The sequence below is a fragment of the Pelophylax lessonae genome (genome assembly GCF_965119305.1).
Source record: "Pelophylax lessonae genome assembly, chromosome: 4".
NCBI lineage: Eukaryota > Metazoa > Chordata > Amphibia > Anura > Ranidae > Pelophylax > Pelophylax lessonae.
This window is the reverse complement of record NC_138771.1, coordinates 565,871,681-565,898,556: the sequence shown is the minus strand read 5'-3', so window position 1 is coordinate 565,898,556 and position 26,876 is coordinate 565,871,681. Positions and strand designations below refer to the sequence as shown.

At 42.4% G+C, this 26,876-nt stretch overlaps 1 protein-coding gene across 1 annotated transcript in view; it reads right to left on the bottom strand.

Annotated features, from left to right (window-relative positions):
- Positions 1 to 824: 824 nt before the first annotated feature.
- The window catches only part of FHIP2B (FHF complex subunit HOOK interacting protein 2B), a 49,379-nt gene continuing 23,327 nt past the window's right edge, over positions 825 to 26,876 (bottom strand). Inside the window, exons 6-17 of the mRNA XM_082255214.1 lie at positions 24,873 to 24,992; positions 24,595 to 24,797; positions 20,979 to 21,090; positions 20,807 to 20,883; positions 19,690 to 19,879; positions 14,720 to 14,880; positions 11,988 to 12,104; positions 10,643 to 10,721; positions 8,703 to 8,846; positions 7,265 to 7,405; positions 4,390 to 4,490; positions 825 to 1,334 (exon numbers count right to left, since the gene is read on the bottom strand). Coding sequence (XP_082111340.1) covers positions 1,232 to 1,334; positions 4,390 to 4,490; positions 7,265 to 7,405; positions 8,703 to 8,846; positions 10,643 to 10,721; positions 11,988 to 12,104; positions 14,720 to 14,880; positions 19,690 to 19,879; positions 20,807 to 20,883; positions 20,979 to 21,090; positions 24,595 to 24,797; positions 24,873 to 24,992 — 1,548 coding nt within the window. The 3' untranslated portion in view covers positions 825 to 1,231. The remainder of the gene's footprint in view (positions 1,335 to 4,389; positions 4,491 to 7,264; positions 7,406 to 8,702; positions 8,847 to 10,642; positions 10,722 to 11,987; positions 12,105 to 14,719; positions 14,881 to 19,689; positions 19,880 to 20,806; positions 20,884 to 20,978; positions 21,091 to 24,594; positions 24,798 to 24,872; positions 24,993 to 26,876) is intronic.

Here is a 26,876-nt window from a genome sequence, read left to right as displayed (position 1 = left end):
CACTGAAACTCCAAAAGCTAAGAGCCAAGTAGGCTGATTTTTACTTTCTGGGTGCCCAGTGTTTCTTGGGCCCTGATGACATTACCAAAAGAGTTTCTAAGAAATCCTTAGTGTGGATGAATTTTTTTCTATGGACCGACTGTTGTATTTATGGAGTAAAGTAGAGGGGTGTAAGGGCACAAAAATTGTTGGGTTCTATTTATGAACACAACCATACCACAGCAAGTATGGACTTGCAAGCTGAACTACATTCATACTGGACCTTATTTATACACCCACCCCACCTAAGTGATGTACTATGTCAGACAACTGCAAACAATCAGATTCAAAATGTACTTCTGTAGTTGGAATCTGATTGGCTATTCTGAATAGTCTTCTGCTTTTGAACTTAAAGTGGTTGTAAAGGCAGAAAGTTTTTATACCCTCATGCATCTTATGCATGAAGGTAAAAAACCAGAGTGCAGCTCCCCTAATACTCACCCAAGCCCCATCTCGATGCAGTGATGTGCATGAGAGCTGAGGCTCTCTCACTTCTAATTGGCTTAGAGAAAGCATTTGGAGCCATTGGCTCCCGCTGCTGTCAACCACATCCAGTGAGAAGGGATTGGGGCGGGACCAAACCATGCTCTGGGAGTCTTATGGACACAGAGTTGGCTCGGGAGTGAGCATGCATGAGTGCCCCCATAGCAAGCAGCTTGCTAAGGTGGGCATTCCGCGGGGGAGGGGCCAGGAGCGCCAGCAGGGGACACAAGGAGAGAAAGATCAGGGCTGCTCTGTGCAAAACTATTGCACAGAGAAGGTAAGTAGAACACCTAAAACAACATAAAAACACAAATTGGACACACAGAAAGCGACTGTGTACACAAACCCGAATAGGAGATTGAAAACTGCCCAGTACATTAAAAGGGATTGGATTAAAAAACACTGCAGGGTTGCAGATTAAAATATATACAAAGAAATAAAATCAATATGCAGAAAACTTGTAGCAGCACAGAGATATAAAGTATTGCAGCAAAAGTATCTACAGGTCAATGACTTGATAGGCCACATCAACACGAGGACGGTAAGGCACAATACCAGTTTTTAAGCTTCCTTCCTAGCTTGTGAATATGGCCTGGTAGAACAGGACATAAGGCACATGGAGGTATAAAAAGCAGTCTCTGATGTCCCTAGAACAGAGACAGTATTAGAAATATTGCACTGGGATTCATGGCTATATCCAAGTCACCGATTAAACACCAAGTGGATGACGGGTGACACAAGCTGCTGCTGCCAACTCCTTACAGAACTCCTCCAGCACCACAACCCCACGACACAGGGTCTCATGGCCCAGTCTGCCAAGGGAAACAAAAAATAAAAAATGTTATACTTAAAAGCTATTCAATGATACAAATAATAATTGGGTCATTGTTCAGAAAACTTATATTAGCAAGATTAACAAAACTATAACATAAAAAAAACACTCCAAACATTTGTAATTACATATTTAAAAGCCAATGCCACCCACAATCTCTGTACGGACACATTTCATGACACCATGGGGTTAGATTAAAGTGACTGGGATGACCATGGAGAAATAAATGCTGGTGTAGGTTTGTGACACTCATTTGAATTGAATTGAAGAAGGAAATTGGATGAAGACTTAATATTGTAAAAATCCAGTTGAAATATATGGACAAAATCAGGACAGACTTCACTCTGTGTATCTATATTAGGGAGTTGTAGAGCTGTGTCCTCTTGCAATCTACAATGAACTTAATTAAAAAAAAAAAAAAGGCGACACTCAAGAACAAAACTCTAACAATGTAACCCCCCAGACATGAACTTCTCTTCAGTGGTCAATTTTTGGCCTGGTATACATACCAATGAAACATTATTTTTTAAATATATATATATATATATATATATATATATATATATATATGGAAAAAAAAATTACCTTGCCAGAAATCACTTTAGCTGATAACTTCCTGAGCTCTCTGGCTCTGGCAGTTTAAAATTTCCACAGCTTTCTATGAGGACTACATAACCATACCCCTCCATGTCATAGAGAAGAGAAAAGGGACAGGGTTCCATAGTCCCTTTCTGGTAGCCTGATACAGTACAGTCAAGGAGCATTGTCACTATGTTACTGGACTGGAAGTGGATTATTGGTAAAATCACCAACTGCGAATGCATTAAAAAGAAAACGAATAAAGCCATCAAATCTAAGGACTTCATTGTTTTTAGGTTTATTTATAACAGGTTTTTATATAGCTCTGTAGATTTACACAGCACTTCGCACATATATATTTGTACATTCACATCAGTCCCTGTCCTCAAGGAGCTTACAATCTAACTCACATTCATACATACACATACTAGGGCCAATTTAGACAGGAGTCAATTAACCTACCATCATGTCTTTGGATTGTGGGAGGAAACTGGAGTACCCAGAGAAAACCAACACAAGAACAAGCAGAAGATGAAAAGGCGGGTAGTATCATGGTTGGGAACCCTAGAGCTGCCAGGCAGAAGTGATAACCACTTAGCCACTGTGACCTTCAATATACTCCAGCTTACCAGATATATTTAGATATAATGGCTGCGTTAGTTTCTTTCCTCTGTCTTTTTTTTTTGTTTTTTTTTATCTGGTAGTCCTGCAAGTAACACAATTCCTGTCCTAGGTGGACAATGCTCACTTACCCTATTAGATCTATGGAGCAGCAGTGTTGACAAACTAAGACAGAAAGAAGGTGGTGTTCTGTAGTGCAGAGAAATAACATGGGCAGAAAGATGAAACAGATTGAGATAGAAGTGCAGAGTCCCAGGATAACATTGGATTTTGTCAGGATCAATATGTATTTAATGCACTAATTAAACTGATATTTAAAACATGTATACTATTAGTCTATTGTGTAGGGGTGGTGAGTTGCATTGTTTACATACTGTTTTTTATTTTTCATTTTATTGAAGTGTCATAATGACAGGTGGTGCATTGAAATGCAGTACAGTAAGTTGCACTACAGTATGTAAAAATGAAGATATGCACCATTTTTCTGCAACACACCTCACCGCAGTGTTGTCATGTGAACAGGCACATAGAAAACAATTGATTTCTATGTGCCCTAGTGTTAAGCCCAAGATGACCTGTGCAGATCAATGCAACTCAACGCAAATGGTGTGATCAAGCCCTTACAGGCCTCAATAACCCAAGCTGTCATTTACATAAAACTGAATAAGCCAGAGCAGTAAATAATAAGTTAAAGAAAACAAATCTATAAATGTTTTTAAAATGTATATAAACTTATAAACTGGAAAAATTAAAAAATGTAATATAAATTCAAAGCCATTATAATATCCTGAAGTCTCAAGATCCCAGGGCCCTTTTTCATGAAAATAGGTCAATGGGCAGGTTGTTTTTAGCCTGGATTTATAGCAGCAATAAAAGAGATAAAAAGGTGAGTGCCCGGTTTTCTTTTTAACTCTTACAGCCCATTCACACTGATCAGACTTGGACCGCGACTTGGTCAGCCTGACAAGTCACGGTCCGTCGCGTCCCACAGTGTAGTACAGGAACGGTTCTAATAGGAGCGACACAAGTCGCTCCGCCATAGAAAAAGGGTCCTGTACTACTTCGGGGCGACCTGGAGCGACTTGCATAGACATTCATTTTATGAAGTCCGTGCAAGTCGCGCCAAAGTCGCGCTGCACGCGAATTCACAGGTCGCCCCGAAGTAGAAGATCCAACATAGTGTGAATGGAGTGTTAAACCAAAGTGGATTATTGTGTCTATTCTGGAGTGCACTAAAAAGGAAAAAAACACAGAAAAATTGTCCATCGGTGGCCCACTCATGAAACAATTTTTTCCTGATCCTCAAATCTTTGTGGTATCCCATCTTATCGCAACACTTTATCGTAGACTTTAGCAATTTGTCACCGATATGTATTGGACTATAGTTTCCCGGTTTTTGCCATCTGATTATAGCTGTGTTTTTAACTCCTTTACGCACCTCTGGCAGATGGTCGAGTCTAATTCGATGAAACCGGCACCTTTCCAGCCTCAGCCTATTATTTCACTATTTTACCCCACTGTTTATTCTAGGACTTGACCACTTGGGTGTTTCATACACTCTGCCAATAGATGCTATTTCCAGCCTTAGTATGGTATGTCATATAATGTCAGGTAAAAAGGTGAGTACGAAATAATATATGCACATTACAGTCTTATGGCAAGATTGGTCTCCTTAATGGCTGGGGCACTTTATTATAGAGTTCACAAGACTAAATTTTCTGGGTCTGCACACTTGCTGCGGCCATTTTTAGTTGCTCCCATTCTACCTGTCGGATTAGAATGCCTGGAGCTGGCTCAGCCCATGCTCCAGCTACAACTGAAACATAGGTACTTACGTTGCCTCAGGGGTTTCCCCTAGCAGCTGTCGTCTCATAAGGTGCAACATCTCCTGGAAATTGGACACTCGCAGGGAGCGCTGAGCAAGATCTCCGACCACCTGCAGCATCACCAAGTGTTAGTTAGATGTGGCGGGTCACAACAATGCTTCAAAAAAGTAACAGATTTTTGCAGCTAATTCCAATCAGAATTGAAAATCACATGGCTGAAAAAAAATACCTATCCTTGTGTTAAAACAGAACAGTAAGTAAGTGCTGTAAATTGCCTCCAGCATTGCTCTTGTTTCTTCTTGTCGGAGGCTGCCATTTTGCTGGAGCCCAGAGCCCCTGAACAGCAGAAAATCAAAGAGAACTAAACCCATAAATTGAACAGTTTCCAAAAATATTCCTGAAAAGCCGGGATTGCCAACAGTCAGATTTGCTTATGTCCTCAACTAAACACTCAAACCATCAAATGGCTGGTGTTATAGCTGATTACAGGTGCAGCACCATATCAGATTCTGATCAAACAGAATCAGTTTCCTTGGCTGTAAGGATAGGAGAGTATATTTCTGCTTGAAAATCACATGGCTGAAAAAAATAAAAATAAATACCCATCCTTGTGGGTAACTGCTTCCCAAAACAGTTACATTTAAGGCATGTCATGATGGAGAACTCTTACCGGTGCATTCACACCTGCGAATGCACCCACTCACCAATTAGATGTGAGAATCCCAGAGGGGATTCCCGCGAGTAGCTGCAGGAGGCAGCCCTATCGAAAGCAATCAGAGGCTCCCGACTGCCATAGTCATGCCCACTCGCATGTCATCATTTATGGCGGGATCTCATGAGAGTAGTAGGTAGTAGTAGGCACTCTTATGGAGATCACTGCATGAGCGATTACATATGAGTGTCCCTTACCGCTACTATTATGCTCATGTTTGAGCTCAACTGAAGATTCAAGCCATCTAATGGTCGATGTCATAGATGATCACATGTGCGGCACCATGTCAAAAACAGATTGAACAGAGGCTATGATGGCAGCTTTATTGGCTGTCAATGATAGAAGGGTCAAAACAATTCAAATCTGTAAAGAAAAGCGCACGCAACCTCGGGCAATAACGCTTTAATAAAGGACAACAACACAGTACATTGGAATTGCACTCACACTTTTCCTTTAAGACAATCGCTTTAAAGCATTCCAACAGGAGCTACTCGCTCCTGTTGTCCTTTATTAAAGCGTTATTGCCCGAGGTTGCGTGCGCTTTTCTTTACAGATTTGAATTGTTTTGATCCGCCCCCCCCCCCCCCCAGTGGAGTGAGAGAGGAGCAGCAGCAACCAGGACATTTCAGCTATAAAACATACAAACTAAGGAGGTGAACACATGGACAGCGCCATGGGCTGGTGAAGTACTCCTCTTTGTACTTGTTGTATATCAGCATGTGCAGGATCTGTCCTTTTTGAATGATAGAAGGGTTCAGTTCTGCTTTAAAGCTTTGTGAATTGAGTGATATGACACAGTAGAAGGTGTGTTAAGGTACTCCAAGACCTGAGACAATGGTTGCAAATTTTAATTTTTGGACTGATGGTCAACAACATATCAAGAAAACCCTGTTGTTCTCAGGGAACCAACAAATTGGTGGGCTGCATTTCATGCCAATTTCTTTTGCTTCCCCAAATATTGAAGTAGAAGTCCACCCTAACACTAAAATCTCAATCTACAGGCATCCACGATCAAAGACTAATCTATCTAGCCCTGTAAAGAAGAAATCGCTAAACATACCTTTTTTGAAGCCACTCGGGTCCGGTCTCCAGCAGCGGAAGCTCTGCAGAGGGCACAGCTGACAACAGCTGTGAAATGAATGGGAAGTGATATCACCCATAGAGTTACTATGGAATTTTCCTTGTCGACTGCCTCTTTTGCACACGCCTCCGCAGTGAAGCCGCCGCTGACAGCTCAACATGGAACCGGACCGGAGCGGCTTCAAAAAACGTATGTATAGCGATTTCTTCTTTACAGGGCTAGATAGGTTAGTCTTAGATCCTGGATGCCTGTAGATTGAGATTTTAGTGTTAGGGTGGACTATTTACAGAGGGATCCTTAGGAAGAAGGATCTTTCAGTGGTTGTATTGTATCCACATCTCCAATTAGTACACAGTACTTATGGCTACAAGGAACAATGCGGATCCAATAACTTCAGGTGTTTTCTAAGTCTCTGTCCCAGAACAAGCATACAAACTTCATTCTGCCTTTCCTGTTCTCCAACATTTGTTCTAAGTGAGTTTCTCAAAGTACTTGAGCCTGAGACAGCCAGAAAACTAGCATTCTCATAAAGGCCAGTAATGGCAGCATCCAAATTTATACTTTATAGAAAAGTTTGAGGACTATTTACCACCATGCACTAAGGCTAAAAGTATGTGGACCAGCCCCCAAATTATCAAAGTTCAGTTGTTTTTAGAGAAGGGTACCTCTAATAATACAGGGACCAAAGACATTTCAGAAAAATGTGCATTTGAGGGAAGTCCTTTACTCTTCCAGCATCACTATACCTGAGCAAAAAGCCAGGTCAATTAAGACATAATTTGGGGAGTTTTGATATGAAGGAACACAGGTGGCCTGCACAGAGCCTGGACCGCAAACCAACTGGACACACCTTTGGGGTAAACTGGAATGTCAATTTTGAGACAGGTCTTATCTATTAACATCAGAACCTGACCTCAACAAATGTTCCTTTGCCTTAATGAGCATATGACTTGTAGGAACAGAATGTCCAAAAAGCTCACAGATGTGATGGTCAGGTATCCACATAGTTTATCATTGTACAGGTTTCCTTGAACTGGAGGAAAATAAACAACAACATGTATTGTACAAGTAGGCTTTGGTTAAGGTCTCACCCGTACGAGCACAGAAAACAGAGATCGGGTCCCCGGGGCCAGATTAATGTAAGGATCAAGAAGATACTCCTGGATGTGCGGGTGAGGAAACAGGGCAATGCGGGTGAGTAAAGAAGTGACTTGTAGATTCATCTCATACGGCTGAAAAAACAACCAGGAGAAACAAAAGGGTTATTAACAGCGAGCCACACAATACCTGGATAATATGGGTAATCAATTGCTTATTCATATTAACATACAGCGCAGGGATCACAGATCCTTATAGTCATTAAAGAGTAACTCAACTTTTGTTCAGAAAAAAACATTCCCCACTGGGTGATCTATGTACATTGCAGAGATTTTATTAAACGTTGTTGCAGATTGCTACCTTGTATTATTCTGAAGAAATAGCGGTTTGTTTGTCTGTGTCCATGTGTAAACTGAATCTACTGGGAATGTCTTTATAATTATGAGCAATCAGCTGCTGCACTTGCAGAATTCTAATGAGAAAAGTGTCAGGGTCTGCCTCCCTTTTGATGTGATTTCCCTTTGGGAGTATCTCACCATAAAAGGCTATTTTTGTTGCAGGGGATGCCTATAATTTGACTAGTATCTTAGAGCAGACTTCTGGGAAAATCAGTAAGCCAATCACACAAGCAGGAAATTATATATCTAGGGGGCATTCTATACACAAGTTCTGTACTCCAGGTAGCCATATTGTATTGCATTCTACAGAAACTTACAGTACATTGCTGCAGATTGAACATGAAAGGTAATCTTTAATAACATTTCATTACAACAACTTGTGTAGCAATTGTAAATTATGTATATTAGGGATGCACCGATCTGACTTTTTTGGACCCGATACCGATATCTGGCGTTGTGAAATCGCCGATACCGGAACCGATCCGGAGCTACACACAAAGCATGCGGCTGCAGTACAGAGCAAAGCCGCTGCTTCATGTGTACGGCTCCTCCATTCACAGGCGGAGTGCATCTGATATCACTCCGCCTGTGAGCTGGGACTATACAGGAAGTAGTGGCTCCCATCCCATACTACTACTACACCAAGTAAGGGATGGCTGAGCAGTTACTAAGCAAAAACCGGATCGGCCAGTGGATCGGTCAATGTTACCGATCCCCCGATCCAGCTATAATGGCCAAATCGGCGCCGATATCCGATCTGAATATCGGATCGGTGCATCCCTAATGTGTGTGTGTGTATATATATATATATATATATATATATATATTTTTTTTTTTTTTTTATTACATTTGCTTTTATTTTTCCCCCACAAAAGTGGAGTTACCCTTTAAGTAAGCAGCTAAATGTTGCTTTGGAAGATTAAACCCATGCTCCTGCACCACAATACTCCCATATTATTCAGTGCACACCAGTCTTTGATGCTAGGTAATATCAGAAAGTGACGTGCTGGCCAGAGACAATAAAATGCAATACCTGATCCAGGATTCCCCCTAGCCGATCAAACAGGACCTGCAGGAACTGACCCTCGTAGAATTCCTCTCCAGTGGGGCTGGTGCTTAAGGACTGTTGAGCTGATGGCCAATTCCAACGTGATGCCAGCTTACAACAACTTTGGTGCTACATAGATGAGAGAACACAGTGAGCACACAACAAAATGTTATCGCCTTATCCAAAGAGTTGAAATTCTCCTAAGGACATAAAGGATTATGGATCTGAATTAAAAGGGTTAGTTCACCTTTACTGACTTTTGTCACGAACCACCCTATGCATTAACGAGTCCTCAATACATTAACATGCTCTATTTAGTAAAAAAATTCTTACTTTTTCAGCTGCTGATTTCATTGCCCTCCACCCTGCCATCTGCAGGACACAGTGGAGAAGACAATGGAATAAGCAGCTGAAAAAAGTAAGCATTCTTTTACAAAAAGGAGCATTGCATGCTAATGCAGTGTGGATACTGTTAAGTGTAGAAAAGTTTGTTGCAAAAATCAGTAAGAGCCGGTTCACACTACTCTGACTTGTCAGGCGACTTGGTAGCCTGACAAGTAGCGCTCCATGCTGTGCAATGGAACCGTTCTAATCAGAGCAACTCAAGTCGCTCCGACTTAGAAAAAGGTTCCTGCACTATTTTTGGGCGAAGTCGGAGCGACTTGCATTGACTTCTATTATGAGAAGTCGTTTGCAAGCTGTGATGAAGTCGTGCTGCACTTTAATTTGTGTCTGTTATATTTGCCTACAGTTAAAGTGGAACTTTACCCATAACAACTTGATAAAAAAAATAATGTTCTTTAGCAAGGAACATACATTCCACATAGTAATTATGCAACCAAAATTAGTGTGCGCTGTAAATTGCCTCCAGCATTGCTCCTGCTTCTTCATGTCGGAGGCTGCCATTTTGCTGGAGCCCAGAGCCCCTGAACAGCAGTAAATCAAACAGAACTAAACCCATAAATTGAACTGTTTCCAAAAATATTCCTGAAATGCCGAGATTGCCAACTGTCAGATTTGCTTGTGTCCTCAACTAAACACTCAAACCATCAAATGGCTGGTGTTATAAATGATTACACGTGCAGCACCATGGCAGATTCTGATCAAACAGAAGCAGTTTCCTTGGCTGTAAGGATAGGAGAGTATATTTCTGCTTTAAAGGGGAGTTCCAGCAAAAAAAAAAAAAAAAAAAAAAAAAAACACCCACCGCAATGGTTGCAACTAATCCAATACATTACGGAATTAGTAATAAATGTTTTCTAAATAATTTTCTATGTTGAAAACTCACTGTGCTCTCATAGCGCGCTCCCATCTTCAGTGTATGCATCAAGCCCACTCATTGCTCCTTCCGGGATACAGTGCTGCTGGCTACCCAGAATGCACCTCGCGATCTCGCACATATCACACAAAGTGCTTCACACTCATTGTGTCGCAGGTTGGAAATACTGCAATGCAACAAGCGGAGGAGGATGCCCATTGACTCTTGGGATTGATGACACTCATATCCCAGGAGCCTATGGGCGGGTGGAAATGACGCATCTCGCCGTGGCAAGGTACAGCGGAAGAGGAATGTTCTGCTTTACAACTGAGGTTAAAAGCTTTAGAGAGAAAAAAAAATTCAGACGAGCCATTTAAATGTGATCACTAACGTGGGGGGTGGGCAAACTTTTAAAAGTGGGTGGAACTCCGTTTTAAGGCTGTCAGCAGATTGGCCTTTACAAATTCGGCAGTGCCTATAAATGGAGAGAAACTGAGCATGTGCAGAGCAGGATGAGAGGGCGTATTACTGGATTTTAACAGTATAGGCACCTTTTTTTAATGTTTTTCATAGCTATACCTGCAAAATGGGCCAGCCTGAAGTGATCTAGCAGGACTAAACTTTCTTACTACAGGTCCACTTTTCGCTTTGACTGCAACTGTCTTACCTGGACTAGAGCATCCTGCAGATAACTGTCAAATCCGGAGTCTGAAGACTTCATCTCCTCTGGAACCAGAGAAAGGAAACTAGAAAGACAAAAGCAGAATGGATCTGAGAAATGCATTTACAGCATTATACTTGCCTTTTATTCTATATAATATAACCAATATCTATCAACCCAGCTTTGCATCTTTTGCTGACTGTTAAGATAAGCTCCTTTAGATTTAGGATGGCCATACACAAACCGGATAATCATTGTATTCTCAAAGAATATTCAATAAATATTGGTTGCTAAAATAACGGAGTGAACTACAGGAACATGTTTTGTGATTGTTTAATGTGACTCATGTGATTGCAGAGTAATCAGTTACAGCTTTCTTGAATGTACTTGACTTGGTCTGTCACCATGTGGTTAGTCTAACCCTTACCACAATATGCCGTGCTGATTCATATACCAAAAAACCATTAACCTAAAAAAACAAAATTAACATAAATCAGAACTGTGCTAACTATAGACATGTGTAATTATAATCCAACATCACTGCATAACAGTTCTTCATTTGTTCGTGAATAAAACTGTAATACAATCCACAAATCGTGATCACGTCCACATAGACAGATCAATTTGGTGAGATCAGATTGTGTAACAACAGACACCTCCACCAAACCCCTTTCAGGCACATGCTCACCTTATGGATTTGATCCTCATTACAAAGGTCTTTTTGTGCATTTAATCAAATCAATCGGACTCCGTAAACCCAGTTGGACTCTCCCAAAGCTCTAGCCATCCTCCCCAGAACTCTCACTTGGTAAATCCAGCAATCCTCTCGGCTCAGGTGATAAAGCATGGGTCAGTTCTCAAAAGGAAACAAAAACTGGCAAAGTGCTCACTGAGGCATCTTAATTTAAAAAAAAAAAAAAAAACGCACTCACATAACAGCGGAATAAAACTGCCAATATCTCTTTAAAACCATTTCAATGCTGCTCGGGTAGATCGACAATATAGATAGATACTGTCAGCTGCACTGGAAACCTCGCTCCCGCAGAGTGCTACCATGCCACGCCCTATGCGTTTCGTCATTCTGACATCATTGGGGCACCAGGAAAAGTTTTCCTGGTGCTGTTATGCGGTGATGTTGGATAATAATTATACATGTCTATAGTTAGTACAATTCTGATTTACATGTATTTGGTACTTTATGTTTTTTTGCTATATGAATCAGGGCTGTTTTTTTTTTTTCACACATATGTTAAGTGGTTTTTACTTTCATGCTTGCAGCTTTAGTTTAGTTCACTACTGGTGCGAAGTCACATTTGCCACTTAACCCTTACCACCTGCTGTGCCTCCTCACCTTCTCATACTTTGCTCGGCCCCCCGGGACTCTCCATGACTTCCCTGGCTTCTCCCCATCATCTGTAGACCTGTATCCGGGAGCCCATCTGTGAAATAAGGGTCTTCTTCAAGCTCACTGCAAGCGATAATTACGTTTGTAAAGTTTAAGCATGAATATCTATTGCATGTATTAGATTATTAACTATAGATTATAATATTATTCACAGTAGCTTTGTGACTATAAGGAACATCTTCAAACTTTTCCGGCACACCATAGGCCACCATTCAGAACCATCCGCACATGTATCCATAGCAGCCAGAAGATAAATTGCTTCCTCAGCAAGTAAAGTACTGTGCAGAGCAGAAGTTTATTACCCTTAGTACATTTTACTAAACCTTAAAAACCCCAAATTTGGAAAAGATTTCCCAGACATTTAGGAACATAAAAAGATGCATTTTCTTATGGATAAATTAAAAATACTAATAAAATTTGTTTTTGGGCAATTTGCAGATAATCCATATTAGTGATCGACCGATACCGAAATTTTAGTCATCGCATTTCGGCATCAGCCGATATTTTCGGACATTTAAAAAATGTTTTTTTTTATTTATTTATTTTTTTTTTTTTACACAAGTACTCTTGAGGAGGTATCTGTGGGTCCCCTCCTCGTTTGGCTGTTTTGAATGCTGTCATTTTTTTTAATCTGGCGTTGAGTACCTGGGTTTTTACATGGAAACCCGATCAGAGCTGAATGGGGCTTTGATCAGGTCTTCGGCAGGCCGTGCAGGTAAGATGCCTGGGTCTCCCGGTGGGACGGCAGACCCGGGCGAGCCGCGGAAGGCGCGGGAGAGGGGGAACGTCCCCTCCCGCTCCTTGTAATGACAGCAGAGCGGCTTCTCAGCCGCATCGGTTGTCATTACAAGACAGCCGACCGTCGGCTATGAATGCCGGTACCAGGGTGATGACTCTAGCTGCAGACATTACTCCGGTACAGCACTTTCCCAAAATATGGGCAATATCGGTAACCTCAGGGGCCGATTCCGATATATCGGGGAAAGTGCAGATTGGCCCTCGATATATCAGCTTTGCTGATAATCGGTCAATCCCTAATCCATATACAGAGCCAGATTTGCTGGACCAATGGCTATGCGACTTCTTAAAAAAATTGACCACTTTGTGTGTGTTTTTCATAAAATCTTCAGTTCTTAATGTAAACCTGTGCTTTGCCCACACCTGCAGCAAAGACAAATAATCTGGTTTTCTTGGGTATGGGGAGCAGGTCACTTTCTTCTCTTCCTTTCACAATGAGTGGCCAATAACCAGGCACTAAGACTGTCATGGGGTCAGATTAAGGATCCTAAGTGATGTTTAAAGTGGAACTAAAGTAAAAAAAATACTTACCTCCGTTTCAACAGTCCGAGGTCCACAAGGTCCCTCATCTTCTCCACGACTGCTTCTAGCTGGCAGTCTTCAGCTGCCTTAATTGCGGGATAATGTCACTCCCACGCAGGGCCGGCCTTTGGGGTGTGCAAGCTGTGCGGCAGCACAGGGCGCCATGGGCAACAGGGGCGCCGTGCGGCCATCACAGCTCGCAGATGATCAGGCCGCACAGCGGGAGGTAAGCGGCGACCGCAGCCTGGAGGTTCAGTGTGGGTGTCTCTGATGTAAGAGGAGCTCTGTGTGGGGGGGGTCTCTGATGTAAGGGGAGCTCTGTGTGGGGGTCTCTGATGTAAGGGGGGGTTCTCTGGGGGTCTCTAATGTAAGGGGGTCTTTGATGTAAGAGGGGGCTCTGTGGGGATCTCTAATGTAAAGGGGTATTTGATGTAAGGGGTGCTCTGTGAGGGGTCTCTAATGTAAGGGGGGCTAAGTTATTAGTGATCATAAAAAAGAAAAGTCAAATAAAGTGCAAAAAAGTGCAAGGAAATGTGCGGGGGGGGGGGCGGGGTCACGCGCGCGGTGGGGGGCGCCACAGGATTAGCTCGCACAGGGCCTGAACACCTAAGGCCGGCCCTGCTCCCACGCATGCACAGAAGTGCAGCCATGTCAGCACACAAGCACTGTGCATGCACAGCTCAGTGTACATTCTACAGAAGATTACAAACAGGCAGATAAATGTTTTTTATTGCAGAAGAGACATTGCATGTCTCCTCTGCAATAAAGAGCCTGACTTTTCGCATTTTGTTCTTTAATCTTTAGTTCCGATTTAAGCTGTAACTGGATCATCCAAGAACCTACAAAGGGCTTTTTCTCATCACTAGAAAGACAGACATATAAAAGGGAACACCAGTAAAGTTCTTCCCATACAGGGGAAAGAAGCAGGTTTACTAAACTGTCACCCTCTCCAGCTGCACATACTCATCTTCGCTTCACTTTACTTCCCTGATTAAACAACTCGTCCATTGGGAGTAAAGAGAAATATCCATTACTTCTGAATATACAGAGCATGGGACTTACATCCCATTCTTTCCACATGGCTGCAATGGCGATTGACCAGGCAAACATCAAGCAATGTTACTTCCACCTAAGAAGCCTAAAACCCTGTGTAATGTTTAATTTGTGACTTGAATCTTACACAGAGCTTCCACTCTTTACATCTAGAAGCTTAACGGAGTGGCAAGAGAGTAAAGAGAAGAGGAGTATGTGCAGGTAAGGGGACAGTTAAGCCTAACCTATTGCTCTGCTTAGCATGGACAAAGCACAAGTTCTCTTTAGGGTTTTCCATTACCACCTCCAACAATGCATTAACTTACTCTGTGCCTTCAAAGGATTCCACATCCTGCACTCGGCTCTCTTCACTCCCCCCTGACAGGTAATGCCGATTCTCCAAGTTGCGAAGCACCAGACTGTTAAGGGCCATCTCGTCAGATGACTGGAACATCTCCTCAAACAGGCGCATTGTGGTGAGACTAATCTGAAAAAACAAAAAAAGTCATGCTTTTTGAACTGAAAGGACTTTTTTTTTGTCAGTCTGTTTACTTGGCAGTCTCAGATAGAAGTCCTCTTGCACATGATACTCCTGTTTGAGCATCTACTTTGTCAGCCATTCTTTTTGTATGTATTTGCACGTATTTACATTCCTTTTCGCGTATATAAATTCCTGTTCTGCACAATATGACATATAGTGGGCCCGTGCGCAAATTTGTGCGCATGAGGCGTAAACTATTGACAAAAACGCAGATTTTTTAAAAATGTTTTTTTACTGAAGAATGCACGGTGCTGGTTTACACACCTGTGTGCATAGGCACATTACAATTAACAGGCTGTATTTTAGTTCAGTAAAAAAAAAAATGCTGTCCTGAGCTTTTTCAAGCTGCAGTGTGCAAGAGGCCCAAGACAGACAAAGGCAAGGTGGAAGGGGTAGGGCTATCAACTGATGGCTTACACATCATTTTAAAGTGTATGTAAACTCAAAAAAATAAAAAACGTACTATATATTGCAATACAACAATATTCCAAAGTGCGCAATTTTTATACCAATTAATACATCTCATAAGAAACACAGTTAAGTGCCTTAAACTTATAACAAACCAACTTGGAGATTGTAAGCGTAATTTCATTTTTTTTCCAATAATTTGGTGAAATACTACACTATGTGGATCTCCCTCTGTACTTTAATCCTCTACATGGAGTCTATTTCGGCTTAGGAGCTTTTGTATTGTGGTGTATGTGGCTCCTATGCAGCAAGGCCTTCAGTGATCTCCTTGTGGAATCAGAGCGGCTGGTAAGGAGCTCATTTAACCGCTTGCCGACCGCCCACAGTATATTTACTGCTGCAGTCAGCTTCTCACAGGCAAAGCGACGTAGGATTACGTCGCTAGCCTGTGAGGCTCTAGGGGGCGAGCGCGCACCGCCGGAGGCGCGCTCCCGAACCCGCTCGCTCCTGCACATCCCCGCGCGTGTGACCGGCGGACCCGATGTCCGCCGGTCACTCGGACCGGCAGACCCGATGTCCGCCGGTCACTCGCGATCGTCCGGTGCAGAGGGAGAAAGGCAGGCGGCTGATGTAAAACAAAGCCACCTGTCATTCTCCCCTGTGTAAGAACAGAGATCATACGGTCCTGCTATGTAGGATCGTATGTCTCTGTTGTTACACCACTAGCCACGCCCCTTTACAGTTAGAAACACGCCCCTAGGGACACACTTAACCCCTGCATCAACAATAAAGTTAACCCTTTCCCTGCCAGTGTCATTTTTACAGTAACAGTGCATATGTATAGCACTGATTACTGTCGTAATGTCACTGGTAACCCCAAAAGTGTCAAAAATGTCAGTCAAGGGTCCGATCTGTCCGCCGCAATGTCGCAGTCCCACAAAAATAAAAAAAACGCAGATCGCCGCCATTACTCATTAAAAAAAAAAAAAAAAAAAAAAAACACCAAACATGACAGAAATCTTTCCCTTAGTTAGTAAACGCAATAACTTTTGCGCAAACCAATCAAAATACACTTATTGCGATTTTTTTTAACCAAACATATGTAGCAGAAAACAAATTGGCCTAAAATATTAAAAAATTTTGATTTTTACATTTTTTTTTGGGGAATTTCATATAAAAAAAAAATATTGGTTTAAAGTACTATATATATATATATATATATATATATATATATATATTGCAGCTTACCAGTCAGATATGGTAGCCAAGCTTTCTTTGGGCTTTTTTTCACCCCCTTTATTTTCACCTGTTGATCCTACAAATAACACATTTCCCGTCCCTTTTCTCCACTGTATCTACAGGGAGCCATGGTTCTCACACAGGCTGGATTTGTAAAATGGTCCATCATTGTTCATCTATTAGGTGGCTGGATTGACGGGACTAGTAGTTTATGCAAGAAAGAAAAAAATGCATGGTCTTTCTTTTCAGCTTATAGAAAGTGGCAAGGATAATCGGCATTTGTGTCCCTGGGACTAGGCAGCTACCACAGCAAATTATAAAGTGTCCCACCTCTCCTAGTGGGGTTTTCCATTTATTTATATTGTAAACCATGCAAAAGAGGAAACACTCCATCCACAGAAACCCGCCAGACTTCACCTATAAACAAAAAATATAGATTTTTGGATAAACTAACTATTTAAAGAAGAATTACAGGCATCAGCATGTTATACTTGGACCAGCTTGGGCCAATGTAACTATGTATATACAATACCTGCTTGATGCCCTTGGAAGCTTGATATCACTGAAATGGACACCCCTACTCCAGTGATCTCCACTTGCTTCCAGGACATGAGCGCAGTGGCTACACTCCGCACTGTGAACGCAAGAGGTCGGCCACTCGGCACAGGCACCATTCAGAGAATGCTTTTCACTTTCTGAATGAATGCAATGCATTCTCTGATTGGACAGGGTGGAGCGGCGGGGTAGTGACATCACACTCTGCACCTCGTCCAATCAGAGAACGCTTTGCATTAATTCAGAAGATGCCAAGCATTCTCTGAATAGCACCCGTGGCTCAACATGGGACCCAAAAGCAAGTGGGGATCTCTGGAATAGTGATGTCTACTTCAGTGATTTCCAGCAACATTGGACAGGTATGGTATATAATTAGTTACATTGGACCAATGTAATTATGTACAATATGTGGATGCCTAGAATTCTTCTTTAACCACTTAAGCCCCGGAGGATTTGGCTGCTAAAGGACCAGGGGTTTTTTTGCGATTTTTTACTGCGTGACTTTAACGGACAATTGCGCGGTCGTGCGACGCTGTACCTAAACGAATTTGACGTCCTTTTTTTCCCACAAACAGAGCTTTCTTTTGGTGGTATTTGATCACCTGTGCGATTTTTTGATCACGCGCTATAAACAAAAAAAGAGCGTAAATTTTGCAAAAATAACAATATTTTTCACATTTTTTTATATGAAATTCCCCAAAAAAAAAAGTAAAAATCAAAATTTTTTAACATTTTTCGGCCAATTTGTTTTATGCTACCTATGTTTGGTAAAAAAAAAATCGCAAAAAGCGTATTTTGATTGGTTTGCGCAAAAGTTATCGCGTTTACTAACAAAGAGAAAGATTTTTGTCATTTTTGGTGTTTTTTTTTTTAACGCGTAATGGCGGCGATCTGCGATTTTTTTTTCGGTACTGCGACATTGCGGCGGACAGATCGGACCCTTGACTGACATTTTTGACACTTTTGGGGTTACCAGTGACATTACTGCAGTAATCAGTGCTATACATATGCACTGTTACTGCAAAAATGACACTGGCAGGGAAGGGGTTAACTTTATTGGGAAGGGAGGGGTTAAGTGTGTCCTAGGGGCGTGCTTTCTACTGTGTAGGGACATTGCTATTGGTGTAAAAGCAAAGATCCACCGTTCTACATAGTAGAACGGTCAGATCTTTACTTTTACACAGGGAGAACTGACAGGCAGCTTGTTTACACAAGCTGCTCTGTCTTTCTCCCTTCACAGGAGCGATCGTAGTGTGGCCGGCGGACATCGAGTCCGCCGGTCACACGCACTGACTTGCCTGTGAACGAGCCGCGGCGGGCGCCCGCTCGCTATAGGCTCGCAAGTCAGTGACAGGCGAGTGACGTACCGATACGTCACTCTGCCTGGCCGGGGCTGACCGCCGCAGTATATAGTCGTGCGGCGGTCGGCAACCGGTTAAAGCGGTTGTAAACCCGAAAATGTAAAAAAAAAAAAAAAAAAAACCTGCAAGACAAAGGCATAATCAGCTAGTATGCATCGCATGCGCGCGGGACTGATTTTCCGGCAAGCTCCCGGCAAGGAAAACTGAAGGTCCCCCCGGACCTTCAGAGCGCATGCGCCGCTCGCGTGAGCGGCTGCATGCACTGCAAATATCTCCTAAACCGTGCCGGTTTAGGAGATATTAATTGTACCTACAGGTAAGCCTTATTATAGGCTTACCTGTAGGTAAAAAAGTGTCAAAAAGCGGGATACTACCTCTTTAAAGTGTCACTAAATCCACATCATATAAAAATTTATAATGGTGTATCACATGCTTTTCATACTTACTCAGTCACTAGGGATTCGTTTTCTGTATTCTGCAAAAAAACCTGGTTGATCCTGCTGTTCTCTATCTCCCCCTTCCTTCCCAGTCTCCAATTCAGCTAAGGGTTTTGCAGCTGTGGTGGCAACTCTGCACATGCTCAGTTTTCAGTGAGTTTCTATGCTGAGCGTTTCCTCCCCATCACATATGAGCAGTCCATGTGTCTATAGAGTCACATGTGGGTGTATATACAGAGGAAAATGATAGCCCACTCCCTCCCTCCTCGTCCATGCCCACTAACCAGCTAAACAGAATGGGGCTTCACCTCCCTCTTATTCTAAGACACAGGCTGGAGGGGAGTGACACAGTCTGTGACTGGCAGAAATCCACCCACACCATGTTATTGCCAAAATAAAGATTTGATTTTGAACATATATTTGTAGGACAATTTAAAACAGTTTATTGATATTAATTATTTTTACTCTGTATTCCAAAGGCTGTTTTGTTTTTTCCGATTTTGAACATGTGACCAGCAGCAGAGGACTAGAAGCTCCTCCTGCTTATGTTTCCCTGCAGACAGGATGGGAAAGAGCTGGGTCATGTGACAGCTGTATATCGATTAAGAAAAGGTACTTAGATATTATGTATATTAATGGACAATGTAAATTAAACAGTGTGTGTTTAGTATCACTTTAAGGTCTTTCTAAATCTGACCTACTGTTGCAATAAGGTACACTAGGCATGTAGTAGTGTAGCAGTGTGAGCTGGTTACCTCATCAGAGAGATGGTTGCACCTCTGGATAAGCTGGGATCGGAGCTGTGGAGATTTGTCACTCCTCCTCTCTGGGCCTTTCTCCTCACCTAGCAGAAAAATGAGAAGCTGGTGCAGTAATGGCGGGGAGTTCAGATGTTGGAGCAGAGCGGTGAGTAGAGCCGTGCTTCTCAGAATATGTAGTTCTGATCTACAGGAAGAACACAGTTGTGTATTACCAATGTGTGCACATTCCTTTCCAACACATTGTGGCATAAATGCTAGAGAGTTTTCAACACCGTATAGGCAATATGAATAACCAAGATCAAAGCTGGACAAATGCCAGAGGTTTGGTTAGCCAATGTACTTAAAGTGGTTGTAAAGGCTGAAAGATAAAAAGCCTGTTATAAGATCCAACAAGGAAACGACATGCAAAATGTAATAGCCTGGATAGAATTTGGACGAGACGCATTTCGTCTACTTAGACATCATCTGGGGTGTCCCCTCTCTCCTCATTGCCTGAGACAGCAGCGAGAGCCACTGGCTCCAGCTGCTGTCAATCACAGCCAAAGAGTCAATGAGGAGAGAGCAGGGGGCAGGGCCAAGCCACAGCTCTGGGTGTCCTATTAATGAATAGAGCAGAGCTCAGGAGCAAGCACGCACTAGTGCCCCCAGAGCAAGCATCTTGCTATTGGGAGCACTGGTCGAGGGGGGAGGAGCCTGGAATCCAGAAAGCAGAGGATGGGGCTGCTCTGTACAAAATGACTGCACGTAGCAGGTAAGTATAATGTGAGATATATATATATTTTTTTTTTTTTGGTTTTTATACGTACCTATAGTACCAAAATTCTTTAGCTAGTATTAACCCTTATAAAGCCAATTCTGTTGCTGTTAATAGATGTCCAGGTTTTCTGGCCCTTTGGCGTGACTTGCCGGCAAGTTTGTACAGGATCCTCTCCCTGTACTGAAATTGCTTACTCTGGTGTAAATTCTCACAGTGTGCATTAGAAGCTGCAGCAAGTCAAATAAAACGCCTCATTTCCTGGCTCTCTTTATATCCATCACCAAATATCAATATCCCTGTAACAAAATCACAACATCCCACACCTCTACATGCAGACATGTTCCTGATACTCACACTTGCAGCAGTTCGTCTTGGAGTTTTCCTTGTAGATAGACTTCTGTAATTGCATTTGCTATGGACACGGCGACCATCTGTGATAGGGAAACAAAAGCGGGTTAGCTTGATATGTTCAGATACAGCAAAAAGATCCTAGAGAAACAAAACAAAAGTCCAAAATTTGTTTTACCTCATGGGACTCCTGTAATAAAGAGTTACAGAACTTTAACCAGCACAGAAACCTCCGCACGGCGGCCATCTCTGGTGGCATGGTGTCATACTCTTCTTTGCTGACTTCTGTCCTGCAAAGCAGAGAGAACAGATTTAGGAATTATGTAACATTATTATATATAAAACATTGGCAGTAGTCCTGCAACCCGCATTCTACTATAAAGCCAAGAACAATAGTTTTCATAAATTGCAGGTTACCAATACTTAGATGTAGTTAGTGGCTGCATTTGGTTTTCTATATTTTTCCACCTAGTGACCCTGAAAGTGACACACTTCTTGTTCTAGGGTGACGACGCTCACTCACTGCTCTGGGTCTATAAAATAGCAGCATTGCCAGCCCATGAAATGGGCTAGGACTAGTAATCGACCAATATCGGTTTCCGATACCGATATTTTGGCCAATGCATATTGATATCGGCCGATATTTTTGTACATTTAAAAAAAAAATTTTTTGACAGGTACTTTTGTGGCGGGATCTGGGGGTCTAAAAGACACCAAACCCCTCCTCTGCACTTAAAAGCATTCAAAATCAAGTTTGGCTGTTTTGAATGCTGTCATTTTTTTTAATCTGGCGCCAGACAGTACCTGGAAGTGATGTCACTCACAACATCACTTCCGGGTTTTTGCATGGAGACCCGATCAGAGCCGAATGCGGCTTTGATCGGGTCTTTGGCGGCCGTGCAGGATGGTTGCCTGGGTCTCCCATTCCGAGCAACGAAAGGCGGCGGGAGGGGCGGGAACGCTCCTTGTAATGAAAGCTGAGTGGCTTCTCAGCCACATCGGTTGTCATTACAAGACAGCCGACCATCGGCTATGGATGCCAGTCCTGGGGTGATGCCTCTAGCTGCAGGTATCACTCCAGTACATGCACTATCCCGAAATATCGGTAACCTCCGGGGCCGATTGCGATATATCGGGAAAAGTGGATATCTGCCCTCAATATATCGGCTTTGCCAGTAATCGGTTGATCCCTACTTAGGACTACAGAAAACCCTCCCCTTTCCTCATCTCCATAAATAGAGGGAAATAGTCTGTAGTTTAGAAAGTGGAACAAACAAGGAGGCTATGCAGGTGCCCATCATCATCCTTATCAACAAATGACAACATTGGTTGCTAGGATGTGGTGGCTGGAAGATTGTAATGGTGCACATGTAGGACCCCAACATTGGAGATTTATTCTTACAAAGCAAAATACACCTTTGCTCACTTGTAATCCAGCGTTTTTTCTCTTTCTTAGTTTCTCTCCTTCACTCAGATAATGTGACCGCCCAGTGCTGATGAAGAGGGGCAAACAAGGATGCTGTGCAAGCACCCGATGTCCTCCTTACCATCCGGTCACAGCATTGGTTGTTAGGATGCTGGCAGCTAGAAGGTTGTAATGGTGGCTTTGTGTAACTTAAAGGCGGGCTTGATCCACCCATTGGCTTGTATACAATTTTTGGGGAAATTTGCAGGCATTTTGCTAAGGGACCCCTGAAGAAACCTCAAGGCACCCTGGTTGAAAAAGGCTGGCTTAAGCCACAGATTAACATCACTCTAAAAAATCATACATGCATGAAACCGTTTTTTAAAGTCTTCCCTGGCAAATCCCCAGACAGCCTGTTTTTCTATACATAAGCACAGCCATCTTTCGCTAAGCGCAACTTTATGAATGTGGCATCAGGTCTAATCAATCCAGGAGATCTCGCATACATGCTCCACAGTGGTGGGATGAACATGGCATGAGTGACATTACATGGGAATAAGAATGTTAAAGCTGCCCTCTAGGTATGATCTGTATTGCATACCTACATTGGCCCAGCTTGGACTAATACAAGTATGCATACCCCGTACCTGAGCAATCACTGGGAAGGTTGACAATCACTAAAGCAGTGATCTTCAGGATCTTGTGCCAAGCGGTTTCACCTCTGCACAATGACCACAGGAGGTCACTCGCTCAGCACTGCCACCATTTCCAGAATGCCCTGTATTTTTTTTTCAATGAATACAAGGCGTTCTCTGATTAATCGAGGTGGAGATTCTAACACTGCCACCATCTTATCCAATCAGAAAATAACTTGTATTCAATTAAAAAAATACAATGGAAAATGGCAGCAGTGCAGAGCAAGCCACCCCCTGTGGTCTGTTTGCAGTGGGGAAACCTCTCGGCACTGGACCTGGAAAATCATGGCTATTGCTGTAGTAGTGCCAACTACTACAGCAATTACCCAGCAGTCCCTGAATATGAAATATGAAGGACCAGTGTATGTATGTATGTATGTATGTATGTATGTATGTATGTATGTATGTATGTATACAATTCAGATCACACTTTCAGCTTTAAGTAAGCAGCCAAAGAAAACCTCACCATAGATTTTTTTTTAAATAGGAAAAATCTATATTTTCATGAAGATGATCTTACTTCGATAAGGAATAGCTGCAGTGGAATGATCTTAAAGAAGATCAGGTACCAATTACAAACAGCTGTACACAATCCAGACACTGGATTAACAAACATAGAAAATAAGTGCAGCGCTAATAGTGATTATTAAATGAACCTATTGAAAGTCTATATAAAACAGTCCCATCAGAAACTGTGAAAGATAAGAATTCCCTCAATCCGTGGACAGTGATGAAAAAATAGCAGAGGTGTCACCAGGCTGTGATCTCACACCGCACTTACCCTATGTATAGTCACCCCCCTAATAAGGCAGGTCTCATTCGCTTGGTTTACAATAGATAGGGCCAGGATCCAAATCCCTGGGAAGTCCTTCCCTTGAGCCAGATGAACGGCACCACAAACAAACAAGCAGACAGCGTCCCCCGTTTGTGGGCTGAGCTACGCACACGCTTCTACAGTCGATGATGGCCATCTTAACTACTGGATAGACGGCTGTTGTTACAACACGCTTATCCCAAGTTTTTAACATGCGAGTGTTATTCTTTTCTATAATTATTACATTTTTAAATGATATCACGCTATGTCGGCCATTTTATTTACATGAAATCCCGACCATCTGAGCTCTCCTTGGTGCAACTATTACGAACGGGGGACGCTGTCTGCTTGTTTATTGCTTGTGGTGCCGTTCTTGCGGTTGAGGGAAGGACTTTCCAGGGATTTGGATCCTGACCCTATCTATTGTAAACAAAGCGAATGAGACCTGCCTTATTAGGGGGTTACTTTACACAGGGTAAGCGTGGTGTGAGATCACAGGATGGTGACACCTCTGCTATTTTTTCATCACTGTCCACGGATTGAGGGATTTCTTATCTTTCACAGTTTTTGATAAGACTGTTTTATATGGACTTTCAATAGGTTCATTTATTAATCACTATTAGCACTGCTCTTTTTTTCAATGTTGGGACTTCATTTTACAGAACTCAATGCAAGTCGCAATGAAATTTTAAAAAAGTAGTGCAGGAAACTTTTTCATGATTGCTGCGACTTGAGTCGCAAGGATTTGAGCGATTCACTTGTCGGCAAATGGGTGCGACTAGTCATGTGATTTTTGAACTGTCAAATCACATGACAAATCACACTGGTGTGAACCAAGGCTTAAGGAAAGGAAATGTGAATAGAATGATTCCAATCTGACCTCCAATCAGTGTCCCCTTGGCTGGTGATATCACATGGGTGAGTGCTCAGAGGGATGTCATTGTGCAAGTCACATAGTCGTTCTGACAGTTGCTGGCTCAGGTCGCTGTGTGCAACAATTCGTGCTGGACGCTCCTGCTGGGCGGTGCGGAGGACCCCAAGAAGAGTCTCTTTTGCTCTAACTGCTAGCCGACCTTTCTGTGACTAAAGAGAATAAAAGTCAGATGCTTGCTGTACAAACAACATAACCCCTTTCCCTTCAATGTTAAACCTCTGTACCTGACATAGACACAGCCTGAGTAAAGCTTTGAATATTGTCTGTTTAGGTTTACAACTAGCCGATCCAGTAGCTGGCTCATTATTTTCTTCAGTGGAAGTCGCCCTCTTCACAATATCGCCCTGTAGTATGAATATACAGTATTACTCAGCAGTAAATTTCCTGAACATACAAACTTGTGTGTTGTGTCTAGTGACAGGGGTGTAAACATTTATACAGCACCAGCCTTCTTCTAGCCTTTTATACAGATCACCTAACTACATAGTCACGTAATTTATTCACAGGGATCTGTAACTAAATAAACTACAAGTCCCATCAGCCACAGCAGCAGATGGACTCGTAGTTCTCAATGGTCTAGGAGTGTGCTAATGAGCTCTCTCGTAGTCCACTCACAGTACCTCTAACTTTATACTAGAAAGCGTGTACAGAGGTACGGTTAGAGAGTTCAAGGATGTGTCTGCAGGAACCCGATATTGCACCTGAGATCCCCTGATTGTGGATGCAATGCTCTGCAGGCTCCAGTGGGGAAAAATAATAAATGCACATTTTTTTTTCCCTAAAGGTGAACTTATCCTTTAAAACAGCTGTAAAGAAGAGAGTACAGCAGATAAACAGGTAAACTTATGTAGGAGGATTTGTATAACCTCAGCGTATTACCTGAGGCTAGTCATTTGGACATATGTAATGGTTTATAGCCACTTAAACAGTCCCACTATGTTAATTTAGTAAATTGTGACAGACTCTCAAAACAGGACTATGGACATATGGTCTCTGCAAAAGGGAATTGGGAGAGTAGCATTCAGAGTGTCATCTGAAAATTGGCATTCCATCTAAACACAAATCATCCCTTTCCAGCAGAGAAATTCTGACCTATGTCATACCAATGATCAAATTTTCTTCTTAAGGCCCACACACACACGATCAGAAAATCGTACAAAAAAAAAAAAAAAATACAGATTTCGAAGCGATCACATGATAATCTGATCGTTAGTACACAGCTTTAATCCAAAAATTTCAGAAGGAACAAATCTGAAAATGTTTCTCGTACGATACCAGGTTGTATGATTTTTGTTTAATCAGTACAGTTTGCATCCGAAAATACAATACAAATACACTACGGCACATGACAACACTTCTGAATTTTTATTCTGTTCTAGTCATACGAGAATTTTGTAAATTGTAACAATTTTCAATCTGGAGACTAGCATGCAAGAAAATAAAAACGGGGGATCATTCGTCCCATAATCTCATCGTGTTACCAGGCTTTAAAGTGGTTGTAGAGCCTAAACATTCCTTGCATTAAGGTAAATAAGTTTTTAGGGGTCAGCATCCCCCCTTTTACTTAACCGAGCCCTCATTCCATTCGATCTAGCGTTGTGCACGTCTGCAACTCTTCTCTCTCTCCTCACTTCCGGGTCTCGCTGGCTTTGCTAGGGCACGGGACCTATTGGCCATTGATCCAGTGCTTTTAATCAAAGCCAGTAACAGGGAAACAGGGGGCGGGGCCAAGTCCTGCTGTCTGTGTCAATGGACGCAGCAGCGAAGCTCGGGTGTGAGCATGCCCAAGTGCCCCCATGGGAAGCCTGTATAATTACAGATCCTTGGCCTAAGCAATAAACAAGACATAGTTCTCCAAGCTGAGAATATGGACAACATGTCATTCTGTCAAAAATTTGGTCAAGAAAATTTGACAATTAAAAGTTTAAAGTTTTTTTTACAGTTTAATCTACTCATTTAATTTAGGATACATTTAAAATATTTCAAAGCTGCTATTTTATTTGAATAGTTTTAGATCATACCCGGGGAAAGGAAAGGGGCAAACAGTCGGAGGTATGAAGTGCAGACACCTCGAGGTGCATACCTACAGCAACCTCCAAAAATGTTTCAGGGCTGACTGCTTGCCTGCTCTACACATTCCTATTAGGCCCTCATTATAATGGACAGCTCAATGGCCAATGGTAATGCACAGGAGGCAAGAAGAACAGGCAAGGTATTATCAGGAGGTG